This window comes from Anastrepha obliqua, chromosome 5 (assembly GCF_027943255.1).
Source record: "Anastrepha obliqua isolate idAnaObli1 chromosome 5, idAnaObli1_1.0, whole genome shotgun sequence".
NCBI classification, from domain to species: Eukaryota; Metazoa; Arthropoda; class Insecta; order Diptera; family Tephritidae; genus Anastrepha; species Anastrepha obliqua.
The window spans coordinates 95,733,999-95,754,060 of NC_072896.1; the positions used below are offsets into that span (position 1 = coordinate 95,733,999).

A 20,062-nucleotide genomic window follows, 5' to 3' on the forward strand; every position below is an offset into this window, starting at 1 on the left:
GGTAATTGGCACAGTTTGTAGGATCACCGCGAAATAATAGGCTAAAATTCTTAAAACAAGCACCAATATGACATATAAACAAGACATACAGTAAAGGACCCCTGGATGGCATCTGATGATACAACAAAATAATTAGGCTTACAATTTTCGATTTCAACAAACAAAAATCAAGATAGATAGATAGGCAGATTCCCTACTCATCAGAGTACCTCATCGAGACTTAGTTGCCTTATTTAACTCAAGATAGAGCTCGGTTTGATTGAACGTATGTGCCTTTCTTCTGGCTGCAGTTGGCCAAGATTTCTCAGGTGTCGCAGAAACGACAGCAGTCCGTAGACCAAAGCCCGATCCTGTGCAGATGATTACGCAGTCTGCTGTGGTCTGTGAGAATGCTTCGGACTTTGAGTACTTGAGAGGTTTGTAGCTTCTGCTCGCTGAAGATGGCTGCCGATCTCGCTGCTAGCCCGTTACAGCCCGACAGGTATCCGGCCTTATGCTAGGCAGCAATGGGGACGATGTTCGTTGGCGAGAACCGCTAGTAGCAGTTGTTTCTCTTCGAGGATCTCTTCGCTTTACTACTGTCTTTGATGCTGAGTCTGTGGTGACTGACCCACTCGTTCTCTCAGCATCTAGGGCTAGTTCGTGGTGTACCCCACGGCTGGTAGATGGGGTGTCATACTCATGGGCGTGTTCCTCAAAAAGCGACCCTTCCGCCTTTGTACGTATGCCCGTATTTTTACTGCTGCCCTTTTTGTTGTTGTTGTTTTGTTTGTGTGTTCATCTTGTTCTTACGACTGCCTGTCTTCAGTTTATTTTGGGGATCTGAATGAGTCCGCCGTGCCAGCACCTCTTGTCGCGGTAAGGTCACAGTTACTCCTCAATATGATCCGGTGTTGAGGAGTCGAATTTACCTCCCGGCTGCAAATCATTCAATAAGCACGGTGATAATACCCTGGATTAGGAGATGGCAGTTCTTGGTCATCGTTCTCAGGCGGTATCAGACATAAGGGTGACTTATCGTCTGAACGACAATTCCTCCCGGTACCTGGTTCCGTATTGAGATTCGTAGCAGGAATATGAAAACCGGTGCACTCTAGTTTTTGTAGCAATGTTGAATGTGAAATGTTGAGAAATCATTATATATAACTAGCTTTAACCCGCGGCCCCGCTCGCGTTGGAGTAGTTTTGAGGGATTTAGGATATGTACATATATAAAAGAATTACAAACAATAATTTCATAGAAAATAATTTTTTATTAATAACCATAATATTACAATACCCGGCGTCCGTTGCCATGCCTCTATGAATAAAATCAAAACAACCAATCAGAAAAATATCAAGCAAAATTATTTTTATTAATATTCTATCTCAAACCGTTTTTGAACTTTGCATTTGGGTCATAGATAAACAGCTTATGCAGATTATGAAGTCTAGAGATTGCTATAAATACTGAGAAATAGGAAAAACTAAGATTTCTTAGATTAAATTTTAGCAAATATTCGATTATTAGTGACGAATGAGAGTGGTGGCGCGGCCTGGGGGCTGTGGGAAGGGAGTTGCAAAACATGCCTATAACCTTCATTGGGTGAAAATATGATACAAATTTTTACGTCATTTGGTGTTGTCGTTTTGTAGTGATGCGCGGACAACGTACAGACATTCACCTTTATAGTATAGAAGATAGAGACCTGCAAACCACCGTAAAAAAAATGATATACAGATTAATCGGAAAAAGATGCTAAATTAGTAGAACGACCAGCAACACATCAATGTTTGCCGTTAACTGCGAAGTCTGGAGAAGTCAGTCGCTTTAAAAATAGGCCTGCAATATGAGACTTCTTTATTTTATTATTTAAAAAGTAGAGAGATAGAGTCATACCGAAACACCCTGTTATTATCGAATGAACCACTTCCGTTAATTAATATGCACTTTTTTAAGATGGTTAAAGGAATTTAGTAATGTATGCATGCAAATTAGAACTCAAATCAAAGTTCAATTAAGGGGATAAAAACCAATATTTTTATGCTTAAATTTTTTTATATAAAGACATCATCAAAAAACACTTTACTTATGCACGCATGTATTATATCATTGAGCAAAGAAACAAAAAAAAAAAAACCAAAGCAAACTCAGATATTTTAATGTTTTGTTTTCCTTTCCAGATTATCCAATCGATTTACTACATAATTTCGTTAATAAATGACTTTGTGGGCACAAATGAAGTTGCGCCGAAACACACACCCACTATACGCAAAGTCAAGGATTATCTAATGTCGACATTGGCCTTCCCAGTGGCCTTGAATGTGGGCATAACCTTCTGGTCATTGTATGCCATAGACCGCGAATTGGTATTCCCACGCGTGTTGGATGCAGTGTTTCCAAGGTGAGTGTGATGCTGCAGGCATTGAAACTTTCTACAAGTTACGACGAGCCATTTAAACAACTTGCACTTGAACTAAAAAATGTTAAAGAGGCAAACATTTTGGGTCTGTTTCTTTTCACTTCAGGGTTTATATACAGTTAGAAGGCCGAAAAAAAGTGAATTTTACAGAATTTCTTCTGAGAAAACTTTTAAATATATTCATCTAGAAATTTGTTATCTTTATCGGCCGGAATGAAGAAATAACGTATGTAGGTTCGAATCTCAGTGAAACACCAAAATTAAGAAAAAGTTATTTCTAATAGCGTTCGCCCCTCGGCAGGCAATGGCAAACCTTCTCATAAAGAATATCTGCCGTTCGGAGTCGGCTTGAAACTGTAGGTCGCTCCATTTGTGGAACAACATCAAGACGCACAGCACAAATAGGAGGAGGAGCTCTGCCAAACACCCAAAAAGGGTGTACGTGTCAATTATATATATCTATATTAGTAAAAATAGTTATTCGGAAAGGAGCTACAGCTGATTTCCGGGAGCTCCTCTCAAAAAAGGCGCGTTGCGGTGACCACTATATCAGACTGATTTCGATAAAGTAATGTTAAATCTAGTAATTAATCGAAGAAATAAGCAAAATAATTTTTTTTGACGTGATAACGTCTTATAATTCGATTTAACAGGCTGCACGCACGAAAAAATGTGTCGTTACCTTGCTCATTAGTGTTACCTTGCTCATTGCCGTTACCTTGAATGAACTGCAAGCGAAAGCGCGGAACGAACGACAAAGCAAACAAAGCAAACGAACGACAACGTTCGACATCTTGCTCTCTCCTACTTAAGTGAGCGTATATGTGTATGTATATGCGCATATGTACATATATAAATTCACTTATTTGTATTTGCATATGCCTTCTTATTGATTATTATTAATTTGATTTACTTGAAGAATTTAAAATAAAACCAAGTTTGTTAATAATACCTGTTGTTTTAATGTTATTATTATTTTTTGACGTGATAACGTCTTATAATTCTATGTAGCCAGCTGCACGCACCAAAAAATGCGTCGTTACCTTGCTTGAACAGCATGTTATGTTATGTTATGATATGTTATGTTATGTTATGTTATGTTATGTTATGTTATGTTATGTTATGTCATGTTATGTTATGTTATGTTATGTTATGTTATGTTATGTTATGTTATGTTATGTTATGTTATGTTATGTTATGTTATGTTATGTTATGTTATGTTATGTTATGTTATGTTATGTTATGTTATGTTATGTTATGTTATGTTATGTTATGTTATGTTATGTTATGTTATGTTATGTTATGTTATGTTATGTTATGTTATGTTATGTTATGTTATGTTATGTTATGTTATGTTATGTTATGTTATGTTATGTTATGTGATGTTATGTTAAAGTATATTATGTTATGTTAATGTTAACTCATTCTCTATATCCATACAAAATATCTATCAAACAAATAAAATTAAAATTTTCTTTTGAAAAATGCAACCATTCAATTAGTATTTTCTTATGACGTTATCACGTTAAACTATCGTAACGTTAAACTTTACAGACAACCTCTTTTTTTGACAAAATGACGGTTTCTCAAAAAAAAAAAAAAATCGATGTTTGAGCACAGTTTCGGCCTTAAATTGTTTATGAAAAAAAATATTTATCGAACACACCATTTTGAGAAAAACGCGTTTAAAGTTTGCCTTGTACTTTCAAACACTCTGAAACGCCTTTTCAAATTTGTGTGTAACTTCGAAAATATTCACCGAAACTATATTAAATTTTCTGTATGTACTCTTAAAATAAAATTCAAAGGAAATAATTTTTTATTAATAACCATAATATTACGATACCCGGCATCCGTTGCTATGCCTCTATGAATAAAATCAAAACAACCAATCAGAAAAATATCAAGGGGAATTATTTTTATTAATTTTCTATCTCAAACCGTTTTTGAACTTTGGATTTGAGTATTAGTTGAACAGCTTATGCGGATTATGAAGTCTAGAGTGCGCTATAAATAGTGGCAAATAGGAAAAACTAAGATATTTTAGATTAAATTTAAGCAAATATTCGATTATTAGAGACGAATGAGAGTGGTGGCGCGGCCTGGCGGCTGTGGGAAGGGAGTTCCATCATAAAAACATGCCTATAACCTTCATTGGGTGAAAATATGAATGTATAAAAATTTTTACGTCATTTGGTGTTGTCGTTTCGTAGTAATGCGCGGACAACGTACATACATTAGCCCTTATAGTATAGAAGATTAAGGAAAAAATAAAAAAAAATCGATTTTTTGGAAATTCTAACTGTATACAACCCCTTAAATTTGAATAACTTTTCGCATATATTCATTTGATTCTTTCGCTCACATCTATCTCTACTCTCCACAGCTGGCTCAATCACGTTTTGCACACCAATATCGTGGTCTTCATCATTCTGGAACTCTTCACATCATTCCGTGCCTATCCCAAACGCAGCCAGGGTATTGCTGGTCTTTCCGCTTTTATGCTCAGCTATCTTGTTTGGCTTCATATTGTCAAGCATTACTCAGGTGTCTGGGTCTACCCGGTGCTTGAGGTGTTGCAGTTGCCGCAACGCATTATCTTCTTTGTTGCTGTGTTGGCCTTCACACTGTGTTTGTACCTGTTGGGCGAGTTCATGAATAATATTGTTTGGGCCAAGGAACTGAAGCTGGCGCAACGCAAAGTCAAATAAATTACTCGCCCACTCAGATATTTAATAAAATAATATTTCAAAGGATGGAACGACGAGTAAATTTATTTACATAATTCGATTTGCACTTTGGATATTTGCAAATGTAAAGCAAAGCGAAAAAAAACGGATGGACAAAATAAATTAACATAAAATAAAGGAAATTAAATTTCTTATGATATTTTAAACTTAAAGCTTTGCGAAAATTTTCTAAAATATTATATATTTAGTAAATGCGATAGATCGAGTGAAACCAAAAAGGAAAATAAGTGAATATCTTACCAAAATAAATTTTGTGTAGTCAATTCCTATTTTAGAAAAATAAAATTTTTGAAGTGCTAAGTTGCATGCTAAATATGTATGTATGTATTTTCTTATAATCTCAGTTAATTCAGCGATACAAATTTAAAAAAATATTTATAGTCACAGTAAATAACGTAATTTAATTAATTTATTCAAAAGCATCAAAGCAAACAATTATTAAATGATATATTTACATCTGCACATTTATAGCGTACTGGAGTTCGTTTTAAAATTGTAGTTCTCTAAAGTGAATATTAATGATGAAATTTAAATAAATGCTTTCATTGCTATAGATTGTTTGAGGGCAACCAGTTTTATTAATACAAAAATTTTAATATGATAGATATGAAGTGATTAATTTTCATTTGACAAAAAACACGCTCAACACCTACAAATTGGAGTGGAAATGAAATGGCCTAATGATCTACGGTAAGTAATGACTTCTAATAGTTCAACTAATTTAAGGCGCCTTTCTGGTCTAGAGACGTGAAAATTGAAGAAAATCTATCGGTATGAATTGAAAATCGTTATTATTCATTAGATCAATTCTTTATTTACAAAAAAAAGTTTTTTTCAATGACAATAATAAAAAACAAATTGCTTCCCTTGATGTAACACATGCCACTGGCGTGATTGAACAGGTACGTCTGAAAAAAAAAAAAAACAAAATCGGTCGATTATTCATCTCCTGATGCTGCTATGGTGAGTAGCAGATTTAAAAAAAAAAAAGAAAATATTTTTTCTAGATATTTTATTGGTTTATTGGAAAAATAAAAAAAAACAACGTGCGTGTAGAAACTTTCAAGACAGATAAAGAAAGAGGGAGAGACCCGAGAGACAATGAGAGAGCGGGAGAATATATATCTAAATAAATTCACAACATTTGCAGAGAATACAAAGAAACAAAATTTACAAAAAGCGGAAACGGGTCGATCGGTGTTGGTAAACGCCGAACACAAACCGCGGCAACAACGCGCACTACTCTAAGCGTTTATCACTCGCACCCAGATTCCAGGGCCGCAGCAACGGCACAAATTATACCAATGCGGCATAAATACCAATAAATTCGACGCCGGAATGGATAGCACTTTATAGTACAGTACAGCACAAGCACTAGCCAGGAAACGCAAATAAGCGCCAAAAAGTAGGCACCAAAAAAAAACCCCCAAAACAATTGGGGCCAAAAAACGCGCCAAACAGTAGGCGCCCAGGAGATGTAACGCCAAAAAGTAGGCACCAAAAATGTATTTCCTCAAATTGGCACCAACAAACAAGCGCCAAAAAGTAGGCAGCGTTATTTTTCACTAGAAATTGACAACCACAAGGAAAAACTCAGGAAAAATAGCCTAAGTGTATATATATAAGGTATAGCTCTCTCTCTCGGAAATTGAAATCTTTATTGCTATGCCAGTTTTTGATTCAAATATTTGTAATATTCGACTTCTAGGGAATGACCGTCTTGGCCCGGGTATACATACATATAAGTTCCTATTGTTCCGTTAAGGAGTAAAGCCGGTAACAAGCACGCCGAGGTGAATGCGAGTCAATATGTGATTGCGATATTCATATTAAAGATCCAAATGTTACTCGTATTACAGAGTCATGAAAATCAACTTGGTGACAAAATACATGGCTGTTAAATGTGTGTGTGGAGCCTAACTGAAAGGCTCGAGGGTTTAGACTGCGCTCTTGTTGTTGTAGCAGCATAAACATTCCCCATACTTACATACGGGGAATGCTGCTGGAGTAACGGTCCTTGGCCGGGTATAAATCCCGGTCGTTTCGGCAACGTAGAACCGACTGCGCTCATTACATCTGCCTTTTAAGCAGCACTGCAGCAAACAAGAAAAGGAGTTGCTCATTAATTTTGCAACGAAAGTAGAACTGTGGATAAACGTGGGTCCGGATATAAATGCTGGTTACTCCGGTGATAGGAAGCGAATTTCAAGGGAAAGTTATAATAATAAAAATTTGCTTCGTGCTTTTATTTACGACTAGTTAAGACTAGTAATCCATATTGCTGAGAGTTATAAGTGTAATAAAAATTTAACAATAGAAGACTTAAATCGTAACTACAGCGATTAAAAAAAGAATATCTACTCTAATTCAGTCCATGGAGAATCATGCGCGGTTTCAAGAGAGACTGTTGGGACCAACATGTCCATATGATTTTCAGTAAAATCATCTGCTCCTTCAACTTCGTTCTGATCTAGCCACTCTAAGCCGTTGACGCTTGCGCACAGTAGCTCATTAGCTCGTCTTGTGACAATTTGTGAGGGTTGAACTTTACGGAACATACGCGCTTGCTTAGCTGGTGCAATGTGAACTGCTCGCCTGTGCTATTGTGATAGATGCGAAGTAAATACCGCATGTACTGCAGCATCTTTTCTCTAAATTATCACGTATACTTGGGCAATAGAGATCATAAGGCGTGCTGATGAAGGCATTCAGCGGTTGAATCGGTAGGCGTATTCGAAATGGAGCGAATGACTTTGCGTCATGTTCTTTAAAGTCCGAAATTGTCAAACGTCCATCAACCTGAATGATAGGGTATGGAGGTGGCAGAAAACGGTCGTGAAGAATCATATGCAGATCACTCCGGCGTGCGCTGCAGCACTTAGGTCAAGCTCCATATGCAGCTTAGCAATCTGTTTCTTCATAGTATCTTGTGCTGGAGTGGGACGTACGTTAGATGGTGTAGTGTTCGACATAGCTTCATCCTCATCATCGCTGATCACAAGAAGCCGATTTTGAATTATGTGAAAACAGTGAAGGAAATGACCGCGCTAATATTTTGTAGTTATGATTTTAGCATATTTTATCAAGAATTTCACTGTTTCAGTTTTTTTTATGCCATTAATTGTAACAATAAACTTTATATAAAAAAGTATTTTCTTAAAAAAATATATATTTAACCTACCTTTTGAAGGAATGCTAAAGTAGACCGAACTTTTCTCTGAGTGGATTCCCTGAGAAGCCGTTCAATCTCATGTTTAATGTGATGTATTAACTCTTCTTTCTTTGGGAATTTTTGCTTCGCAGTATTTCATAATTTTATCAGATCGTCGTGGCAGGACTTCTTCGCCTTATAGACGTATCTTTTGACGTATGCGTTATAAAAATCTTGATAACTCATTTTAAATTAGGAAGAGCATGAACTGAGTCGAGTAAAACATTTACAAGAATAAACAAAGAAGGTTGGAACCTGTCCGTGTGTCGCTGCCACTAAGCTCGTACGCTCTTGTTCATCGAGTCGCGCGTTCGGCTGATAGTGGCACGAAAACAAACGACGGGCTACACTGTACCGTAAATTCAGATTAAATTGAGCTATTTGGTATAAAACAAATATGGTGGTTTGATAGTAGTAATGTACATATAACGTCGAAGTATGAATGAAATTATTTTCTTTCGAACGAATTATTAAATGATCTTAATCATACTACGATTACGCTTAAGATTAAATCTTAAGCATGTACAATCTGTATAATGGACCAAAATAGTATAATTTTTTTTGTTTCAATCAGAAAAAAAATTGCGTGATATTTGCCGAGAGCCCCCCTCTTTCCAACGTAAGATTAGATGAGATTTGACTCGACCCCCTCCCCCCTTAAACATCTCACGTAATTTATAGACGCCCCCTAAATATATTACAAAAACAAATGATGGAAATTTTTAATTTGACCTTTACTTGTCTTTTTTGAATAAGTTTTTACTAAACAAAAAAACAATTATTGTGAGTGATAGAAATTTTTAATTTGACCTTTACTTGCGTTTTTTGAATAATTTTTTTCTAAATAAAAAAATGATTTTGAATGATGGGAAATTTTTATTTTTTGCTTTACGCTCCATTGCTTGGCTATGTGTATACAATCTTGCTCAACAGTGTCACATATGATTGGTGTATGAGGTCATTTCCAAAAATTATAAATCTTCCAATGCGGTGATTTATTTTGCGCCACCTCGTATGAAAGAAAAGCGTCTTATTCAAGGCGAATCTATATAGCTTCATCTTGGCCTCACTCAAGAATGATACACCGTGGGTCTTACTCCTCACCACTTATCACTCAAACTGTTAAGATATATTATTCCACTCCTTCTCAAAGAACTTCGCCTGAAAATATGCAGGTTTATGCTAAATAAGAACTTTTTCGCAGTACCACTTTTATCAAAGCGAATTCATACAGGGTGACTTCAATAGGACAACAACAACAGCATTTACATGTATCGGGTGTTTTTCAAGGGCTTCAAAACTTAAAAGAATAATAAAAGACAGAAATTTTGTTGGAATAATTTTTTCATTTTTAATGTCATTGTATTATATTATTATGTTTTGAATATGATTTCCGGCATATGTACATTCGGTCAGTTCAATTTTTGACATTTTCCCAAAACTCTGAATTATAAATCTAATGAGCTCAATCAGCAAAAATGCGACGCAAACAATGGTCATTTGGCGTTAATTGTTGCATTAGCTTTATTTTATGGGCACCAAAGCCAAGATACTTACGTAAAATTTTCCATGTAGGCGCAGAACAAAGGCCAACAAGTAGAGAATGACTATGAATCGAAATTTCGACGCCTTCTTTAAAACTTCGTACTATGAACTTTGCGATAGATTTATTTTTTTTTAAGTAAATTTCCACAATTTGGAAGCGTTGTGGTGGCGTTAAGCGATTCATGATGGCTTACCAAAACTTACTGAGCAAAAATGTTAACACAGTTTACTATTCTCAGTTGTCAAACCATTGTTCTCGATATCGATAGTTCTCATATAAAAAAAGCACCCGTTATTTTGTTTTTACCAATTGGTGGTTTAAATATCTAACTTTCAATGAAAAAACACAAATCGAGAGAAAAAAAAGTAATTGGTATAAATTCTGCTCAAAATGCATCGTAGGATGGACTTTTTGGCTAGAAAAAAATCTGCTATATATAATAATAAAATATAATATATAAATATAATGTAAAATGTCACCTTCTTAATTCATTTTTTTAATAATTCTTGATAGTACGCATTTTAGTTCTTTGCAAGAGAGTCGCGCGGAGTTATCAATCACAGCTTATTTAATATAGCTCCTGGTGACGCTCAAGTTTATATGTGTGCGTGTGGGGTGCTTGACGCTAATATCTAAAATTTTTGATTTTCATCATGCAAAAGCCGACAACAAGTATGTGTGACACGAAGCAAGTACGAGTGTCACCCGACACGCACACATATAAGCTTGCTGGACATGCATGCTTGAACGTAGCCAGGGGCTAATACACCTTGCGCACAACTGTCACTTTACGAACACCTTACTTACATATGCTTCTTTGTATTATACTTATGTAGATGTGCTCACTTATCAATAGCACAGTTTGAGAGCAATTGTAAACGAAAGTATGGAGTGTATGCAAGTAACTGCCACATTTTTATAGACGGCACTTGCTAAAACAAGTATAAACAGGTAAATGCACGGTTCATCGCGTACTTAAGTAATTTGGTGTCTAGGAACTTTTAGGAGTAATTTGGTTCTACTGCAGTAAAATATGACAAAAAGCAAGAAACGGCTTAAGGAAGAGCAGCAGGCAAAAACGCGGAATGCGATTGTGGAGGAACGTCTAACTACAACGAACGATGCCTACACGCAGGTGCGTTTAGCAAGTTTGTTTTAGAAATAAGTGTGATTACATATATATTTACATATGTAATGCCACAATTATTAAAAATTATTATTTCATAAAAATGTTAACATTCAAAGGGTGCCTTCTGTTATCTACGCATACTGACGCATGCCATTGGATTGTCGCAGTTCACTTATGGCATCTACTATCATTGGTTCAATGTGCATTGGCCGCAACACCTACAGGACGAAGAAGAATTGAAGACACGTTGGGGTGGCAAATTTAAATATCTTACTTTCCTTGATGTGGTTTGTATTTGTTCAAATATTTCCGCACACAAAAAAAAATTCTTGAATGCTTTTGATTTGCAGATATTACAAGCGCTTTATCACCTTGTAGCGTTGCTGAACGATTTATTTGGTTCGAATGCAGTTGGACAGACACGATTGATGCCGGGCGTGCGCAAACTGCGTGATTATCTTTTCGCCGCTTGGGCTTTTCCGATAGCGCACAATGTTTGCATCTCATTCTGGGTTATTTACGCCTACGATCGCGAGCTTATTTTCCCAAAAGCACTGGATGCTATTTTCCCCAAGTAAATATTTTTATGAACTTCTTTTACAGTAAATTAACATATACATGCATCTATTCTCTCTTGATAGCTGGCTCAATCATATCGTGCACACTAACGTTGCTATGCTCGCCATACTCGATATGTTCACCTGCTTCCGCCAATATCCCAGCCGCACGGCAGGACTCACCGGCACTGTTGCATTTATGGTACTCTATTTGATTTGGATGCATATAGTGCGCTTCTTCTCGGGACACTGGGTGTATCCGCTATTGGAAGTTCTTAATCTACCGATGCGTTATTTAATGCTGAGCGCTTTGTTAGGCTTCACCGTATTTTGCTATTTCTTGGGCGAGTTTCTAAATAACATAATTTGGAGTCCAGAATTGCGTTTGCTACGAATGAAGAACGCCAAGAGCGAGTAGCAAATATGTGCGTGATCAGTTACAAATTTCAATATGAAATTAGTTTCATTGTGTCAGCTGACATGGGCCTGCGTTTACGTTGGTGACTGTGAGTACCATTGCACTACACTGACAGGGCAAAGTTAACTGCTACAACAACAACAAAATCACAAATGAAGTAATACACGAGTAGTTAAATTGGATTGTATAGAATTTATATAAATATCTGTTTTAAGTTAGCGTAGTAGAGAAATTGGGTTTGATTATAATTTTTTCCTGAAATTTAGTAATAAAAATGCAATTTCTATGGGTTTGGTCATGCAAAATGTAAAAAATATAACTTTATTTGTTACAAGCAAAAATCTTTAAGTCTTAAGGCACTAACTTAACCTGTACTTACATAATTATTTATATGTAAAAATATTATTTATATATAAAATTACTGCGTTAATTCTATAAAAATAAAAAAGTACATAATAAATATGTTTATAAGTCAGTTCGATGTTTTAATGAGTGTAAAAACTCATAAATATATGCAAATGCGATATTCGTTATTTCGAGTTCAAAATGAGTATTTTCAGTTGATAGTTTAGAGCGGCGCCACAGCTGTAGGAAAAGCTACGCAAATAATTTTTGAGTATATTAAAACAATTTAACTGCCTAAAAACGTCACTAAAAGTGTTGCTGTAAACCGCAAGAGTCGTTTTAATTATACGTACAAAACTTTTTAAATTCTATACCTGTAAAAATATCTTATTCACTCGACGCAAAGCATCAAGAAAAAAAAAAAAATACATAAAATTATTCTAACCTTTGGGCATTCGGTGTAAAATTTTGCCCTTATGCGTCATTAAAAACTGCGCTGCCGTGCATTTAAAAATAAATACAAACTTAAATGAATAAAGAGTCCAACGTCCTCCACTTTGCGCGCTCTATTAGCGCACGTTTTACATCTCAGAGCCAATTATTTAAGGCTTATCTTTAATATTAACTGCCTGATCTCCTTGAGCTGCCATACTTGCTCTTCTTTCTCTTTTGCTTCCATATCCTCTCCTCTTTCTCACATCTACTTTGATGGTAGTAACAACATTTTCAACTTCTCTGATTCGGTTAGCAGCTGTGCTTCCTTATGTTTGTTGTTGGGCAACAACGTGTGCATTTCGGTGGCATCTAACGCTTCATCGGCGTAATCACTTTTCTGGCGCACATTCTTGCCATTCAATTGCCGCATTGCCAACTTAAGTTCATCCTCATCATAGGATACTAAATTGTGCGTAGCTATTTCGAAGGCATTCGCTTGTATGCCCACATCACAGCTTGTTTTGCTGCCGCGCGAATTTGGCTTGCCAGTCGAGAGGCCTGAATAGGAGCTGTGCATTGTCAAACCTAGGGGTAGGTCGAGTTCAGAGGAAGTGCACGAGGATGTGATGGAATCGGCAGCGTCACCCATGTCATCACAATTGAGATCGCGTGCTAGATGCAAATTTAAATCGGATATATTTAGATCTTCGTCGTCATTGCTGGCGTTGTGTAATGCGGCGGCCGCGGCGGCAGTATTGGAGCGTATAGAACTGTGCTTTCTGCCTTTGCTATTGCGCTGCGAGCGTCGACTGTTGGTGTTCACAATGACGGCGGTGGCAGCCGCAGCGGTGCTGGTAGCCTGTGATCGACGCGAATGCCGGCTGCGTGTAGAGTTGCGTGAATTGCGATTTGTGCCCGATTCATTGGACATTTGCATATTTTTTAGTAAATTTTCTAAGGCGATTTGTTTTTTAACTTTACGCTCATGCGTATCTGTGTCTATCTCTTCAATTCGTGGTCCACTGTGACGCTGTGCAGCAGTATTTTCGCCGTCGTTGTAATCGTCACTTAGATCCTGCTTTAGCACTACGTCTAAGCGTGAATCTTGTATTTTGAATGAATGAGAATTATCCTCATCGGACGAACTGCTCACAGCTTGTTGCTGAAGGAAAGGCATTAGGAATTGACCGTTTTTGGCCAAAAACTCACTGATATCGGCGGGGTCCAAACCTGGCGAGGCGACATTTATTAAATTGCACTGTGTACGAAATTATTCGTATGCACTCACCTGCATTTGCGCTGCGTCGTTTCATCATTTTGCCGTCATGTGTGTGGTGCTTTTTTGTACTTTGTTGGGCGAATAAGCCGACTTTGTGACTTGTGTTCGGATATGTGGTTTTTTTCAATGCAATGACTTGCGATTCTATAGAAGTGCTGCTTTCTCGGCGTCCATTATATTTGCGCCCAGTAGTAGACGCAGACATGAAATCGCGACGCTTTTGTGAGCGCTTGTTGGAGGTGGATGAATGCTTGCTGCTGTGGTGATGATGATGATGATGATGGCCGTTACGCGTGCGCGAGGCAACTTTTGTTTTCATCTCCGCAATTTTAACTGATACCTAAAAATGAAGATAATGAAAATTTATAAAATTTAATGACAGGTAGTTTAATAATTTTTAGGTTATGTCAAAATTACCTGAGAGTCTACAGAGTTGCGCCTTGATTCCACTGAAACATGTCGCACGCTAAAACTTATTTCGGAGTCAAGCGAATTTTTGCGCGGACCTTGACTGGAAGAGTTTGTGGCACCCGCACCCGTCAACGCCATGCGCCGTTTTACAAATTGCGGCAAGTAATTTGCCCATGTTGAACTGATTTCATTCGTCTCAGAAGAATTCAAGTCATTTACATCGAAGTTCAAACCCACAGGGTCAGTATGCGTATTATAAAGAGTTATAGAGAGCCTCCCTTTGTCCTCGAACTCTTTGCGTTTGGCCCAAGTTTGGGCTATAACTTTGTGCTTGGGCATTTTAACTTCCTCGACTACTTCCTTGCCACATTTTCTAAGAAAACAGACAGAATTGATTACAAATAGTGCGAGTTCCTAGCACAGCGGATACTAACTTTCTTAAGTAGCGTCGCCAAGTTTCAATCGATGACGGTGTCCAGCACCAAGTGGACATGACAATCCCCGAACCAAAGAGACAGAGTAAATGCAGCTGCAACAGCGCAATACTGGGACGTACTTCGATTCTGCATTGCTCTTCCGTTGAAATGCGACAGCTGCGAGAATAAATTATAGAGATTTTGTAAATTCTCTTGTAAAATAATTGCTGAAAAAACATTGATTTACTTACATTATGAATTTCCTCAGACTCTCAGCCCACTTATGCGCGTTTCTAAACTCGTTCACATGGCACGCAATGGATGCTAGTATAAAAATAAGCGTAAATATCGCACAGAGTCCCATTCTTACAATTATTAGATGTATCTTATTGCTGGCCGAAGTAGATTTTATGTCGTTTGCAAAATGTTTCAGTCCAAAAAGCATAATCATGCCGCGTATCACAAAGTAGCCTCCCACCAATATAATGCCACACAATGGTCCCAGCAATAGGCCAGAGCGCATGGGATGATTCAAATAGCCAACAAAGCAGATACCAACCGTACTATTGCCATCAACTTCACTAAGCGCCATGGTGGTGATGGTAAGCACTAGTGGTAGAGACCAAGCGACCAAATGAAAATAAGAGCCCTTCTTATCAATACGATCCTGGACGTTGCCTACAGCCCGTAGGTGCCACGTGTAGGTGAGGAAGACAAACCAAACCATGGCTGCGGTGAGAAAATAGTAGACCAGCACAAAGACGACGATACAAGAGAGATTTTCGCCAGCTGTTGGCTCCGAATGGCGTAAGGTGCCATCTTTGCGGCAAACAATGTCCTCACGTGAGCCGGGGGTGAATTGTGCTAACCAACTAGGAGAAAGTGTAGATAATAATCGAAATATTAGAGAGAGCTTGCAAATGAAATATTTCAACGATAAAACTTAATAACTTCACTACGATCCTGTTTTAAGTTTGTAAGCTACTTAATTAATAACCTATCGCTTGGTAAACATAACAATTGGTTACTCACCCCAAACATGCAATCATGAAGCATAAATTTATGTAGAACACAATCAGCGCTGGATACTTATTGGCATTCTCCCAATCAATTATGAAAGTGGCCACTACGAATAAGTTCGCCAGGAAACATATCATACCAAGCCAACTAATTAATTTATGTATTTGTCGATGCTCATCATCTGTATACAAAGGATCTTTGCATTGTACACCGCAACCCTCAATGCCAGGATAGTTGCTACTACTTGAGTCGACCGGTACCAGCGGTGCAAGGCAGCTGCCTGTAGCATTGAATTTCATTTCTTGCACATCGTTCGTGCACTTCGGCGGAAATAAGGTTTCATTGCAACGCAGAAATTCGGGGAAAAATGTTGTATTGTAAAGAATTCGACACGGTTCCAAAGTTTTGCGACACATTTCAACCGAAGGCAGATAAACCATTTCCTTGCCATTGATTTCTTCACATTTCGGCATGAATACAGAGCAAAGAAATGGCTACAAGCATACATTTTTTATTTATTTTTTGAAATTATAAATCGAATGTTGAGCGAACTTACTTGAATTACAGCCCAACATTTCGGTACATGTCTCAGCGCACGATAACTATTTAAATGCTTCAACATTTGCTCCTTGCTCTGGTAGTCGGTGAGATCTAAGCTGGTAAAATTGTATGGAATTTTAGCACCCAGGCAAGTGCTATTAACAGCGAGCTTCTCGCAACGTCCATGACGCACGCACTGAGTGTGCTGCAAATCCAGTCCGCGGCCGTCAAACCAAGGTTTATTGTCACGATTATTTTTGCCATTTATACGATAATTTATTGTACCATTTATAGGCTCCAAATCAGTTCGTATGGACAAAGTGGGGGGTGTGAATGTGCCAGCGAGTGCGTTACTACTCTTTGAGGAAATATCGGCAAGCGTAGTTTGTAGTTGAAAATAGAAGGTTAAACCCAAATAAAAGGCAAACCGTGAAGTACTCCATTTGTCCACAGGCCGAAAACAATTCAACTTTCTAGAATTACGCACAATTTAGGAAAAATTCAGGCACGTAAACTATCTTGCAGTAACAGACAAAAAACTTACACCGCTGTAGACATTCCTCTGTACTATTAGCAGACGGGTGGCAAAATAAATGTTTTCTATTTTCAGAATAACATTTTTTTGTCAAAATTATAGCTTAAACGTGCACTTAATACCAATTAAAACGAAAAATAGAAGAAAAACTAAAAATGCTTTATAACGCGGCAACAAACGCCAAATAATAAATGAGATTGACAAGCGGCGACGCAATGGACCACCGGGGATGTGAGAGAGAAAGAGAGATACAAAATACAAATAAAAACAAAAGAGTGAGAGCAGTGTTGCAGCATTTGTGTTACCAGATTGTTGAGAGTATTTTGTAGAAATTTGTGTGTGTTCGTACTGTTCGCGCGAAAATATTTTGGCGAAAGAATATTTTTTCACTTTCTGCATCATTGCAAGGTTGATGCACAAAATTATGAACCAATTTTTTTTAATAACTTTTTTAGTGAATAAAAAATGATTTAGAGCGATGGATATTTTTATAGCGCTCCATTGCTTATCTGTTTATGAAGTGCAGTTGCTTAGTTCACAACTGTCAAATATTTATCAATGACGCACGATGCCCTATTGCAAAAATTGTACACCTTCCTATATATTGGTAACGGATGCTTTTCAAAAAATGTATTAATCTATTGCAGCAGGATTCTATAAACAAATTTTTTATTGGTAATCAAAAGAAAATGCAATTTTGATAAGAGTTTATTATTATAACTGAAATTATGATTTCAATTAAATTAGTATTAAAGTAGAATTTTAATTAAACGTAACCAAAGGTGTTGTTGGTTGATATCCTTGTCTGCAATTTGCTATTTGGGCCAGTAATTTTCTGCTCCTTAGAGGTCTGAAGATTTGAAACCTGTTTAAAGAAAACACAAGCATGTCAGCCATACCAGCTACAAGCTTTTTCTCTTCTAAATTTGGACGTACGTTACTCAAAATTATAAGCCACCACGTTCAACGCCTCTTTAAGTACTTACTGGCGAAAGGTACGAACTTATACCCAATCTGATGGGCTTAGTAAAACCACGCTGCCTCCCAAGGAAGCATCTCCAAATTTCTAATGAATAGTGAAACATACCTAGATGGTTTTAAAAGGGTTTTCCATTGCGAATGCGGCACTACTCACTACGGCCTGCCTTCCGCACATATTGACGGTGAGGATTTACTACGGGAAAACATAGAGTTACCAGAAACAAAATTTGTCTCATACTATGCAATGATTGAATTTTTGTAGATGTAGGCTCCCCCTGTCAGCACGCAGATGCTTATCTGTATACAATGTGAATACAGCATCACGCATCCTTTTGCATGCTTTATTCAGACAATATATTTGAAATTAGAAGACATATCTTTAACTGCATTGATGAGATCCAGGACAAAACACAACTACAACTATTGGACCAGACAGTACACATACAAACATTAAACGACATTCATCAGGAGACCCTTACCACCTTCCCAAACTCCCGACTCCCGACCCCCGAATGCCGTTATAGGAGTCCAACCACCTCCTATTACAGAGGAAGAGCTTCAGCTGCCTCGCGAGACCCGCATAACTTAGGCCCAATTACGCTCTGGATATTGCAGCCAGGTAAAACTCCTACTTATCCAGCATCAACCGCGACATACCCAATATATGTTCAGCATGTGAAGGCCCACCGCGCGACACTGACCACTTATTCACATGTCCTATCAAACCTACTCACATATCACCCCTTTCCCTTTGGATCCAATTCGTCGAAACAGCACGTTTTCTGGGTCCACCGTTAGATGAGTTAGACGAAGACGACCGTGGACTATACCGCACTGACAGGGTTTATTAAGCTGCTACAACAACAACAATAACAATACAACAACAACAACCTGAGAAGCTCTTTGGACCCAACTGATAAAAAGCCGCGTCGTTTCTCGTTCTGATAAATACATGGAATTTTAGTAAAAAGATGATAATCGATTTCTGGACTGATAAAGTTAGCGGAGTTGCTATTCCAGGATATGACAACCCAAAACGAGAGCTTGGTGACAACCAGGTATGAGCTGTCGCATAATTATTTTTTTAAGCCAAGTTCCTCCAGATCATCAGTTATTTCAACGTAAGCCCCATTTCGACTACAAGCCAGCTTGAATACATTTCTATTCTCATGGCGTACTGTTTCACTTTTTGTCGGTCACTGCTTACTTATCAACGGCCAGTTACCAAACGCTTAATTACATATCTACACTTTCATTTATCCTGAATTTTTCATCAGGCATACAGTTATACTAAGTTACTAATTATATGTGTGTTTGACAGCCTGAATGTGCGTGTGCAAATACTTCTACACATACAGGCATTCACCTTACTGTCATTACCACCTCCCAACACAATGCACCTGTATTCCGTTCACTAATCATAAATTCCTATGTACTTGTCCATATCTGTTCATTGCTTTCAATGACCGCTCGCACAGTTTGCGTTGCCACAACGGCCGCCTTAAATGCCGTGATTTAGTTCATTTATCGAATCAGTGACTGCAACAGACCGACTCAGTGACCGCATGTACGAAGAGCACATCAGTGCATTGCATTACTAGTGGAAAATGGTGCTTCTCTTTGAGGCTTACAATTAGTAGTCGGTGCGTCTATCGAGTAGGGGAACTGATTTCTAAGGTGAAGGGTTGTTAGCTGTGGAAAATGTGGGTATATGTAATTTTGATGGGTTGGTGATTAGGGTCAAATATTAGGTATTACGCAGCGAGCTGCCCGAAGAATATGTAGATGAATGACAGTCGTCTAATACTCATGGATGGGCTTAGTGGGTGAAACGGTGCTGGATGGTTGTAATTTGAATACATATAAATGGCATGCAATTCAATTAGTGCAATAATTTCAAAGCCGCACTGCATACCAAACGATGATCAAGAAAGATTAGATTATAATCGCATAGAAGGTTAACTTGAAAATGTACTTAGGTTAAGCAATTAATCTGCAACTGTGAATTCACAATTGATTGGGGGATGAACTACATGTTTCAGCGCATACATACGTACATACATAAACACTTACATGCGTACATAGGT

The 20,062-nt window shown here is 37.6% G+C and overlaps 3 protein-coding genes across 7 annotated transcripts in view; 2 read left to right on the top strand and 1 right to left on the bottom strand.

The window, feature by feature from the left end:
- LOC129247907 (androgen-induced gene 1 protein) overlaps nt 1–5,467 on the top strand; it is a 47,399-nt gene extending 41,932 nt beyond the window's left edge. For all 5 annotated transcript variants that reach the window (XM_054887270.1, XM_054887269.1, XM_054887271.1 and 2 more), the window contains 2 exons: nt 2,164–2,384; nt 4,789–5,467. In XM_054887270.1, coding sequence (XP_054743245.1) covers nt 2,164–2,384; nt 4,789–5,113 — 546 coding nt within the window. In that variant the 3' untranslated portion in view covers nt 5,114–5,467. The remainder of the gene's footprint in view (nt 1–2,163; nt 2,385–4,788) is intronic.
- Nucleotides 5,468–10,775: 5,308 nt separating this feature from the next.
- LOC129247603 (androgen-induced gene 1 protein) lies at nt 10,776–12,488 on the top strand. Its single transcript, XM_054886788.1, has 5 exons — nt 10,776–10,860; nt 10,937–11,044; nt 11,155–11,325; nt 11,389–11,612; nt 11,680–12,488. The coding sequence occupies exons 2-5, from the start codon at nt 10,943–10,945 to the stop codon at nt 12,011–12,013; spliced, it is 831 nt and encodes a 276-aa protein (XP_054742763.1). The 5' UTR covers nt 10,776–10,860; nt 10,937–10,942; the 3' UTR covers nt 12,014–12,488.
- LOC129247602 (protein smoothened) lies at nt 12,422–17,184 on the bottom strand. The gene is made up of 8 exons (XM_054886787.1): nt 17,004–17,184; nt 16,476–16,932; nt 15,932–16,413; nt 15,151–15,771; nt 14,918–15,076; nt 14,490–14,856; nt 14,082–14,412; nt 12,422–14,023 (listed from the first exon to the last, which is right to left on the bottom strand). Exons 1-8 carry the CDS (start codon nt 17,015–17,017, stop codon nt 13,059–13,061), a joined length of 3,396 nt encoding a protein of 1,131 aa, XP_054742762.1. The 5' UTR covers nt 17,018–17,184; the 3' UTR covers nt 12,422–13,058.
- Nucleotides 17,185–20,062: the final 2,878 nt, after the last annotated feature.

What these genes read in the sequence shown, in the direction of transcription:
- LOC129247602 (XM_054886787.1), bottom strand. An exon ending in AATGTTGGGCTGTAATTCAA is followed by an intron (nt 16,414 to 16,475) that starts GTAAGTTCGCTC and finishes GTATGCTTGTAG; the next exon opens with CCATTTCTTTGCTCTGTATT. An exon ending in TGGCGACGCTACTTAAGAAA is followed by an intron (nt 14,857 to 14,917) that starts GTTAGTATCCGC and finishes CTGTTTTCTTAG; the next exon opens with AAAATGTGGCAAGGAAGTAG.
- LOC129247603 (XM_054886788.1), top strand. Translation starts at nt 10,943, where the DNA reads ATGACAAAAAGCAAGAAACGGCTTAAGGAAGAGCAGCAGGCAAAAACG. An exon ending in CGAACGATGCCTACACGCAG is followed by an intron (nt 11,045 to 11,154) that starts GTGCGTTTAGCA and finishes TAACATTCAAAG; the next exon opens with GGTGCCTTCTGTTATCTACG. An exon ending in ATCTTACTTTCCTTGATGTG is followed by an intron (nt 11,326 to 11,388) that starts GTTTGTATTTGT and finishes TTTGATTTGCAG; the next exon opens with ATATTACAAGCGCTTTATCA.